Raw genomic sequence first — 11,383 nt, 5'->3', positions numbered from 1 at the left:
TTGTGCCAGTTGTTGACAGTGTGGTGTGCCAGTTGTTGACAGTGTGTTGTGCCAGTTGTTGACAGTGTGTTGATCCAGTTGTTGACAGTGTGTTGTGCCAGTTGTTGACAGTGTGCTGTGCCAGTTGTTGACAGTATTTTTTTCCAGTTGTTGACAGTGTGCTGTGCCAGTTGTTGACAGTGTGTGGTGCCCGTTGTTGACAGTGAGTTGTGCCAGTTGTTGACAGTGTGTTGTGCCAGTTGTTGACAGTGTGTTGTGCCAGTTGTTGACAGTGTGTTGTGCCAGTTGTTGACAGTGTGTTGTGCCAGTTGTTGACAGTGTGTTTGCCAGTTGTTGACAGTGTGTTTTTCCAGTTGTTGACCAGTTGTTGACAGTGTGTTTGCCAGTTGTTGACAGTGTGTGTTGTGCCAGTTGTTGACAGTGTGTTGTGCCAGTGTGTTTGCCAGTTGTTGACAGTGTGTTGTGTCAGTTGTTGACAGTGAGTTGACAGTTGTGCCAGTTGTGTGTTGTGCCAGTTGTTGACAGTGTGTTGTGCCAGTTGTTGACAGTGTGTTTTTCCAGTTGTTGTTGACAGTTGTTGTGTGTTGTGCCAGTTGTTGACAGTGTGTTGTGCCAGTTGTTGACAGTGTGTTGTGCCAGTTGTTGACAGTGTGTTGTGCCAGTGTTGACAGTGTGTTGTGCCAGTTGTTGACAGTGTGTTGTGCCAGTTGTTGACAGTGTGTTGTGCCAGTTGTTGACAGTGTGTGTGTTGTGCCAGTTGTTGACAGTGTGTTGTGCCAGTTGTTGACAGTGTGTTGTGCCAGTTGTTGACAGTGTGTGTTGTGCCAGTTGTTGACAGTGTGTTGTGCCAGTTGTTGACAGTTGTGCCAGTTGTTGACAGTGTGCCAGTTGTTGACAGTGTGTTGTGCCAGTTGTTGACAGTGTGTTGTGCCAGTTGTTGACAGTGTGTTGTGCCAGTTGTTGACAGTGTGTTGTGCCAGTTGTTGACAGTGTGTTGTGCCAGTTGTTGACAGTGTGTTGTGCCAGTTGTTGACAGTGTGTTGTGCCAGTTGTTGACAGTGTGTGTGCCAGTTGTTGTGTGTTTCCAGTTGTTGACAGTGTGTTGTGCCAGTTGTTGACAGTGTGTTTGCCAGTGTGTTTGACAGTGTGTGTTTTCCAGTTGTTGACAGTGTGTTTACCAGTTGTTGACAGTGTGTTGTGCCAGTTGTTGACAGTGTGTTTTGCCAGTTGTTGACCAGTTGTTGACAGTGTGTTGTGCCAGTTGTTGACAGTGTGTTGTGCCAGTTGTTGACAGTGTGTGTTGTGCCAGTTGTTGACAGTGTGTTGTGCCAGTTGTTGACAGTGTGTTGTGCCAGTTGTTGACAGTGTGTGTTGTGCCAGTTGTTGACAGTGTGTTGTGCCAGTTGTTGACAGTGTGTTGTGCCAGTTGTTGACAGTGTGTTGTGCCAGTTGTTGACAGTGTGTTGCCAGTTGTTGACAGTGTGTGTGTGTTGTTGACCAGTTGTTGACAGTGTGTTGTGCCAGTTGTTGACAGTGTGTTGTGCCAGTTGTTGACAGTGTGTTTTCCAGTTGTTGACAGTGTGTTGTGCCAGTTGTTGAGTGTGTTGTGCCAGTTGTTGACAGTGTGTGTTGTGCCAGTTGTTGACAGTGTGCCAGTTGTTGACAGTGTGTTGTGCCAGTTGTTGACAGTGTGTTTTGCCAGTTGTTGACAGTGTGTTTTACCAGTTGTTGACAGTGTGTGTTGTGCCAGTTGTTGACAGTGTGTTGTGCCAGTTGTTGACAGTGTGTTGTGCCAGTTGTTGACAGTGTGTTGTGCCAGTTGTTTGTGCCAGTTGTTGTGTGTTGTTGACAGTGTGTGTCAGTTTTCCAGTGTGTTGTGTGTTTTACCAGCAGTTGTTGACAGTTGTTGAGTGTGTTGTGCCAGTTGTTGACAGTGTGTTGTGCCAGTTGTTGACAGTGTGTTGTGCCAGTTGTTGACAGTGTGTTGTGCCAGTTGTTGACAGTGTGTTGTGCCAGTTGTTGAGTTGTTGACAGTGTGTGTGTGTTGTTGACAGTGTGTTTGTGCCAGTTGTTGACAGTGTGTTGTGCCAGTTGTTGTTGTGCCAGTTGTTGACAGTGTGTTGTGCCAGTTGTTGACAGTGTGTTGTGCCAGTTGTTGACAGTGTGTTGTGCCAGTTGTTGTGTGCCAGTTGTTGACAGTGTGTTGTGTTGTTGTTTGCCAGTTGTTGACAGTGTGTTGTTGTGCCAGTTGTTGTGTGTTGTGCCAGTTGTTGACAGTGTGTTGTGCCAGTTGTTGACAGTGTGTTGTGCCAGTTGTTGACAGTGTTTGTTGTGCCAGTTGTTGACAGTGTGTTTGTGCCAGTTGTTGACAGTGTGTTGTGCCAGTTGTTGACAGTTGTGCCAGTTGTTGACAGTGTGCTGTGCCAGTTGTTGACAGTGTGCCAGTTGTTGACAGTGTGTTGAGTGTGTTGTGCCAGTTGTTGACAGTGTTGTGCCAGTTGTTGACAGTGTGTTGTGCCAGTTGTTGACAGTGTGTTGTGCCAGTTGTTGACAGTGTGTGTTGTGCCAGTTGTTGAGTGTGTGTTGTGCCAGTTGTTGACAGTGTGTTGTGCCAGTTGTTGACAGTGTGTTGTGCCAGTTTTTGACAGTGTGTGTTTTTCCAGCAGTTGTTGACAGTGTGTGTGTTTTGCCAGTTGTTGACAGTGTGTTCTGCCAGTTGTGCCAGTTGTTGACAGTGTGTTTGCCAGTTGTGCCAGTTGTTGACAGTGTGTTCTGCCAGTTGTTGACAGTGTACTGTGCCAGTTGTTGACAGTGTGTGTTGTGCCAGTTGTTGACAGTGTGTTGTGCCAGTTGTTGACAGTGTGTGTTGTGCCAGTTGTTGACAGTGTGTTCTGCCAGTTGTTGACAGTGTACTGTGCCAGTTGTTGACAGTGTGTTGTGCCAGTTGTTGACAGTGTGTTTGTGCCAGTTGTTGACAGTGTGCTGTGCCAGTTGTTGACTGTGTTTGTTGTGCCAGTTGTTGACAGTGTGTGTTGTGCCAGTTGTTGACAGTGTGTTGTGCCAGTTGTTGACAGTGTACTGTGCCAGTTGTTGACAGTGTGTTTTGACCAGTTGTTGACAGTGTGTTGTGCCAGTTGTTGACAGTGTGTTGTGCCAGTTGTTGACAGTGTTTCTGCCAGTTGTTGACAGTTGTTGACTGTGCCAGTTGTTGACAGTGTGTGTTGACAGTGTTGTGCCAGTTGTTGACAGTGTGTTGTGCCAGTTGTTGACAGTGTGTGTTGTGCCAGTTGTTGACAGTGTGTTGTGCCAGTTGTTGACAGTGTGTGTTGCCAGTTGTTGACAGTGTGTGTTGTGCCCAGTTGTTGTGCCAGTTGTTGTGTGTTGTGCCAGTTGTTGACAGTGTGTGTGCCAGTTGTTGACAGTGTTTGTTGTGCCAGTTGCCAGTTTGCCAGTTGTTGACAGTGTGTTGTGCCAGTTGTTTGTTGACAGTGTTTGTTGTGCCAGTTGTTGACACAGTTGTGTTTGACAGTGTGTTGTGCCAGTTGTTGACAGTGTGTTGTGCCAGTTGTTGACAGTGTGTTGTGACAGTGTGTTTGCCAGTTGTTGACAGTGTTGTGCCAGTTGTTGACAGTGTGTTGTGCCAGTTGTTGACAGTGTGTTGTGCCAGTTGTTGACAGTGTGTTGTGCCAGTGTGTTGTGCCAGTTGTTGACAGTGTTTGCAGTTGTGCCAGTTGTTGACAGTGTGTGTTGTGCCAGTTGTTGACAGTGTGTTGTGCCAGTTGTTGACAGTGTGTGTTGTGCCAGTTGTTGACAGTGAGTTTGCCAGTTGTTGTTGAGTGTGTGTTGTGCCAGTTGTTGACAGTGTGTTGTGCCAGTTGTTGACACTGTGCCAGTTGTTGACAGTGTGTTGTGCCAGTTGTTGACAGTGTGTTGTGCCAGTTGTTGACAGTGTGTTGTTGACAGTGTGTTGTGCCAGTTGTTGACAGTGTGTTGTGCCAGTTTTGACAGTGTGTTGTTGCCAGTTGTTGACAGTGTGTGTTTGCCAGTTGTTGACAGTGTGTTTTACCAGTTGTTGACAGTGTTGTTGTGACAGTGTGTGTTGTGCCAGTTGTTGACAGTGTGTTGTGCCAGTTGTTGACAGTGACAGTTGTGTGTTGTGCCAGTTGTTGACAGTGTGTGTTGTGCCAGTTGTTGACAGTTGTGTGTTGTGCCAGTTGTTGACAGTGTGTGTTGTGCCAGTTGTTGACAGTGTGTGTTTTGCCAGTTGTTGACAGTGTGTTCTGCCAGTTGTTGACAGTGTGACAGTGTGCCAGTTGTTGACAGTGTGTGTTGTGCCAGTTGTTGACAGTGTGTTGTGCCAGTTGTTGTGTGTTGTGCCAGTTGTTGACAGTGTGTTGTGCCAGTTGTTGACAGTGTGTTGTGCCAGTGTTGACAGTGTTGTGCCAGTTGTTGACAGTGTGTTTTGCCAGTTGTTGACAGTGTGTTGTGCCAGTTGTTGACAGTGTGTTGTGCCAGTTGTTGACAGTGTGCCAGTTGTTGACAGTGTGTTGTGCCAGTTGTTGACAGTGTGTTGTGCCAGTTGTTGACAGTGTGTTGTGCCAGTTGTTGACAGTGTGTTGTGCCAGTTGTTGACAGTTGTTGACTGTGCCAGTTGTTGACAGTGTGTGTGCCAGTTGTTGACAGTGTGCCAGTTGTTGACAGTGTGTTGTGCCAGTTGTTGACAGTGTTTGTTGTGCCAGTTGTTGACAGTGTGTTCTGTGCCAGTTGTTGACAGTGTTACTGTGCCAGTTGTTGACAGTGTGTTGTGCCAGTTGTTGACAGTGTGTTGTGCCAGTTGTTGACAGTGTGTTGTGCCAGTTGTTGTTGTGTGTTGTGCCAGTTGTTGTGTTGTGCCAGTTGTTGACAGTGTGTTGTGCCAGTTGTTGACAGTGTACTGTGCCAGTTGTTGACAGTGTGTTTATGCCAGTTGTTGACAGTGTGTTGTGCCAGTTGTTGACAGTGTGTTCTGCCAGTTGTTGACAGTGTACTGTGCCAGTTGTTGACTGTGTGTTGTGCCAGTTGTTGACAGTGTGTTGTGCCAGTTGTTGACAGTGTGTTGTGCCAGTTGTTGACAGTTGTTGTGTGTTGTGCCAGTGTGTTGTGCCAGTTGTTGACAGTGTGCAGTTGTTGCCAGTGTGCTGCCAGTTGTTGACAGTATTTTTTCCAGTTGTTGACAGTGTGCTGTGCCAGTTGTTGACAGTGTGTGGTGCCCGTTGTTGACAGTGAGTTGTGCCAGTTGTTGACAGTGTGTTGTGCCAGTTGTTGACAGTGTGTTGATCCAGTTGTTGACAGTGTGCTGTGCCAGTTGTTGACAGTGTGTGGTGTGTTGTAGCTGGAAGCAACGTCCGGAGGAGAGGGTGAAGAAATACAAGAGCCAGAACCAGAGGAAGAGACACCCCCAGAGGAGGAGAAGGCTGAGTGAGTCTTCTCTTTCTTGTTTTAATTATCGTTTTTACTCACTCACTCACTGACTCACTGACTCATCGACTGACTGACTCAATCACTGACTGGCTGACTGACTCACTGACTGACTCACTGACTGACTGACTCACTGACTGACTTACTGACTGACCGACTGACCGACTGACCGCCTGACTGACTGACTGACTGATTGATGGATTGTCCTCCAGCAATGAGAATGGAGAGAAGGCAGAGAAGGAGGCTGAGCCCGTGGTAAAAGAGGAAGAACTGGAAGCAAAGGAGGAAACATTGAAGACCAAGGCAAAGAAGGAGAAGAAACCTGCGGAGGAGGGCTATGAGCTTTGGAATGAGCTGGAGATCCAGAGGATCAAATTCATGGTGACTATTACCAATACATTATCAATACATTATCGATACATTATCGGCCGTGATCAATACATTGTCGACCGTGATCGATTCATTATCGATACATTATCAACTGTGATCAATACATTAACAATACATGACCGATACATTGTTGACCGTGATCATTACATTATCAATACATTGCCAATACATTACCGATACATTATCGATTCATTATAAACCGTGATCAATACATTACCAATGTATTACCAATACATTATCAATACATTATCAACTGTGATCAATACATTACCGATATATGATCAATACATTATCGACCATGATCGATACATTACCGATACATCATCAATACACTGCCAATACATTACCGATACATTATCGATACATTATCAACCGTGATCAATACATTATCGATACATTACCAATAAATTATCAGTACATTGCGATACATTATCGATACATTACCAATGCATTACCAATACATTATCAACTGTGATCACTACATTACCAATACATTATATGAGTACATTATCAATCATGAGCAATACATTACCAATACATTATCAATCATGAGCAATACATTATGAATACATTATCAATCATGATCAATGCATTATCAATCATGATCAATACATTATGAATAAATTACAAATACATAACTATTATCCTCCTTATCACTACTTATCAATCATGATCTATGCATTAACAATACATTACCAATGCATGACCATGGATCAATTTTGCTGTCTCCAAGCGGAACTATCAGACCTGTAACTTCTACAACCTGTTTCTCTGTCTCCAACCAGAACTATCTGTCTCGTAACTTCTACAACCTGCGCTTCCTGGCTCTCTTCATCGCCTTTGCCCTCAACTTCATCCTGCTCTTCTACAAGGTGAAACATAATATAGAATAATGTATAATATATATAATATAGAATAATGTATAATATAATAATATAATATAGAATCATATAACATAGTGCGGCAGGTAACCTAGTGGTTAGAGTGTAGAGGCGGCTGGGTAACCTAGTGGTTAGAGTGTTGGGGCGGCAGGTTAGCCTAGTGGTTAGAGCGTTGGACTAGTATCTGGAAGATTGCAAAATCGAATCCCTGAGCTGACAAAGTAAAAATCTGTCCTTCTGCCCCTAAACAAGGCAGTTAACCCACTGTTCCTAGGCCATCATTGTAAATAAGAATTTGTTCTTAACTGACTTGCCTAGTTAAATAAAGGTTAAACAATTAAAATATATTATAATGTATAGAATAATGTAATATATAATATAATAACGTATAGCATAATATAGTATAGAATAATATAATAACGTATAATATAGAATAATATATTATAGAATAATATAATATAGAATAACATAATATAGTGTAGAATAATATATTAATGTATAATATAGAATAATATAATATAGTGTAGAATAATATAATATAGAATAATATAATATAGAATAATATAATATAGTGTAGAATAATATAATAACGTATAATATAATATAGAATAATATAATATAGAATAACATAATATAGTGTAGAATAATATATTAACGTATAATATAGAATAATATAATATAGAATAATATAATATAGTATAACATAATATAGTGTAGAATAATATATTAAAGTGTAATATAGAATAATATAATATAGTGTAGAATAATATAATAACGTATAATATAATATAGAATACTATAATAATGTATAATATAGTGTAGCATAATATAATATAATAACATATAATATAGAATAATATAGTATAACATAATATAGTGTAGAATAATATATTAACATATAATATAGAATAATATAATATAGTGTAGAATAATATAATAACGTATAATATAATATAGAATACTATAATAATGTATAATATAGTGTAGTATAATATAATAACATATAATATAGAATAATATAATATAGAATAATATAATATAGTGTAGAATAATATAATAACGTATAATATAATTTAGAATACTATAATAATGTATAATATAGTGTAGCATAATATAATATAATAACATATAATATAGAACAATATAGTATAACATAATATAGTGTAGAATAATATATTAACGTATAATATAGAATAATATAATATAGTGTAGAATAATATAATAACGTGTACTATAATATAGAATATAGAACATTATGATAACGTATCATGTAGAATAATATAATATAGAATGAATATAATGTAGAGTAATAGAATATAGAATATAGAATGATACTATATAGAATAATATAATATAGAATGAATATAATATAGAGTAATAGAATATAGAATATAAAATGATACTATATCGAATAATATATTATAGAATGAATATAATATATCTATATATAATATAGAATAATAGGATATAGAATGATACTATATAGAATAATATATTATAGAATGAATATAATATATATATATAATATAGAATAATATAATATAGAATGAATATAATATAATATATATATATAATATAGAATAATAGGATATAGAATATAGAATGATATAATGTAGAATAATATAATATAGAATAATATAATATAATATAATGTATAATAATATAATATAGAATAATATAATTTAATTTATAATAATATAATATATAATAAAATAATATATATGATATAATATAGAATAATATAATATATATGATATAATATAGAATAATATAATATAATGTATAGTAATATAATATGGAATAATATGATATAATAGAGAATAATATAATATAGAATAATATAATATAGAATAATATGATATAATATAGAATAATATAATGAATAATATAATGAATAATAATAGAATAATAGAATATAGAATAATAGAATATAGAATAATAGAATATAATGTATAATAATATAATATAGAATAAAAAAATATAGAATAATAGAATATAGAATAATAGAATATAGTGTGGAATATAGAATATATATAATAATATAGAATATATACATAATATGATATGTAATAACATGATATTATACTCACCTAATCTTCCTATTTTACAAGGTTGGATATGATGTAGAGGAGGGGTCAGAAGACATTGAGGGCTCCGCCCTGTTCGAGGGCTCCGCCCTGTTCGAGGGCTCCGCCGCGTTCGAGGGTTCTGGGTTGTTCGAGGGTTCCGGAGCTGTGGACGAGGGTGGTTCTGGGATTGATCCATTTGACGATGGTGGTGATGATGACGGTGGCGATGATGAGGATGAGGAGGAAGGACCATTTTTTTTCTACTTGGAGGAGAGTACAGGCTACATGCAGCCCTGTTTGTCCATGCTGGCCATCATACACACTGTCATCGCTTTCCTCTGTATCATTGGATACAACTGCCTCAAGGTACAGGGTTCTACACACACACACACACACACACACACACACACACACACACACACACACACACACACACACACACACACACACACACATACACACCCATGGGAGAAGCAGCTACTGATTGTGTGTGTCTTCCTTCAGGTTCCTCTGGTCATCTTTAAGAGGGAAAAGGAGCTGGCTAGGAAGCTGGAGTTTGATGGTCTGTATGTCACCGAGCAACCAGAAGACGATGACATCAAGGGACAGTGGGACAGACTGGTGCTCAACACCCCGTAAGACTTTTCTAACCCCGAATCTGACCTAAATCCTAACCCTTGGATCAATTATCTAGTCAGGTGAAAGACACTGAGTATGTTAACATGCACACTAATAATTCGATATTAAACTAACTGATTATGGCAGTAGGCAGAGTATGGCATTAAACACATTACTCTGATTATCCTAATCGGTGTGTAAGGTCATTGTTGAAGTAAGCATACGAAAGTTAAAACCGTTGTTTTTTTTTCTGAGAAATCTTTCAAATTATTAATAACATGTAAACAGGTTCATCAGAATTCCAGCAGAGTATTTGATCTAATCATTAGCAGTGCAAGCCTCCATCTTATGCGCGAATGAAGATGAGTTCAGAAAAAGTACAGTACGCATCTTAGAATGAGTTTTCACGTACAAACGTGATATGTCCAAACCCAGAACCAAATAGGTTTCCCAAAAATAACATGTTAAAATTTGTATTTTTATTGCTGATTTTCCTGCATTTATCAATATTCCATCACGTAGCGTGATTTTAGATGTGTCCATGTAAACAGGAAGTCATTCTTCCTGTAAAATATGTAAACATTTAAATCGAACTATTAAATGTCTCTGACTATTCACAAACATTGTATTATTGTGTGCATGTAACCGTACTCATTGTTACATCGGTTAGTGATTTAAGGTGGAACCAGACAAGGCTGTCCTCTAATACCTCTTTTATTTGTGATTGTAAAAAAACACAAAAAAAACACCCATCTCTTTTTTAGATTCAATGAGAATATAAAAAGGAATAAAAAGATAGCATTAATACACCCATCTTCCAGCCCTGACACTTCTCTCAAAGTATGTTTCTTTTCCACACAGGTCATTCCCTAACAACTACTGGGACAAGTTTGTGAAGACAAAGGTGCTTGCTAAGTACGGGGACATATACGGTAGGGAGAGGATCGCAGAGCTGCTTGGGATGGACCTGGCCTCTCTGGATGTCAGCGCCATGACACAAGAGAAGAAACCCGAACCAGAAAGTGGCATGTTAAGCTGGTACGTAACCCCCCCACTGATCTGCGGAAAGCATACAGTACATTATACAAATTCACTAGTAAATCATTTGCACAACAAACAAGCAATGTACAAGCACATACAACTGGTACAACTTGTAAGATGGCACAATCTGAAGTCAACATCGAGACAGCTTTGTGAGGTAGTTGAGTGGTAGTTGAGTGGTAGTTGAGTGGTAGTTGAGTGGTAGTTGTGTGGTAGTTGTGTGGTAGTTGTGTGGTAGTTGTGTGGTAGTTGTGTGGTAGTTGAGTGGTAGTTGTGTGGTAGTTGTGTGGTAGTTGTGTGGTAGTTGAGTGGTAGTTGTGTGGTAGTTGTGTGGTAGTTGTGTGGTAGTTGTGTGGTAGTTGTGTGTTTGCTGGGAAGTAAATGTCTTGTTTTCTCCATAGGATTATCTCCATTGATATCAAATACCAGATTTGGAAGTTCGGGGTGGTCTTCACTGACAACGTAAGTCAATACTGGACCATGCTGTAGTATTGTAACAGGTCCAGTGAATGTGGAGTTTTCTAGACATTCCTGTATCTAGTGTGGTACCTGGCCATTTCTCTGTCTGTAGTATTGTTATAGTAGTATTGCTGTAGAACTGCAGTATTGCTGTAGTAGTACTGATCCTATGATACTGATTATGGTTGCAACGGGAGGGTATATTACTGGAAACTTTTGAAGTTTAACAGTAAACTACTATAATTTTGGTATCTTTCAAGGATTTGATGTAATCTGTCACAAGACATCTAGTGGCCATTTTCGCTACTTCAGATTTGTACAGGTGTCTGTAATTAACTCTGGTCATCTGTGTAGCCTTATCAAATGTAAAATATATGAAACAATGAAATAAGATGATTTTCAAATAAAAAAAATAGATTGACAAAGCTGTAAAACATGATCCTAAATTCAAACCAACAATTTAGTGAA

At 39.0% G+C, this 11,383-nt stretch overlaps 1 protein-coding gene across 1 annotated transcript in view; it reads left to right on the top strand.

Annotated features, from left to right (window-relative positions):
- The window catches only part of LOC112218996 (ryanodine receptor 1-like), a gene marked incomplete in the record, with an annotated part of 309,682 nt that overhangs the window by 290,846 nt on the left and 7,453 nt on the right, over positions 1-11,383 (top strand). The window contains 7 exon segments of the mRNA XM_042297738.1: positions 5,372-5,457; positions 5,670-5,838; positions 6,633-6,719; positions 8,840-9,163; positions 9,302-9,432; positions 10,277-10,453; positions 10,858-10,918. Coding sequence (XP_042153672.1) covers positions 5,372-5,457; positions 5,670-5,838; positions 6,633-6,719; positions 8,840-9,163; positions 9,302-9,432; positions 10,277-10,453; positions 10,858-10,918 — 1,035 coding nt within the window.

Source organism: Oncorhynchus tshawytscha, linkage group LG14 (genome assembly GCF_018296145.1).
Source record: "Oncorhynchus tshawytscha isolate Ot180627B linkage group LG14, Otsh_v2.0, whole genome shotgun sequence".
NCBI classification, from domain to species: Eukaryota; Metazoa; Chordata; class Actinopteri; order Salmoniformes; family Salmonidae; genus Oncorhynchus; species Oncorhynchus tshawytscha.
The sequence above is the reverse complement of the archived record's forward strand: the minus strand, read 5'-3'. Positions and strand labels throughout refer to the sequence as shown.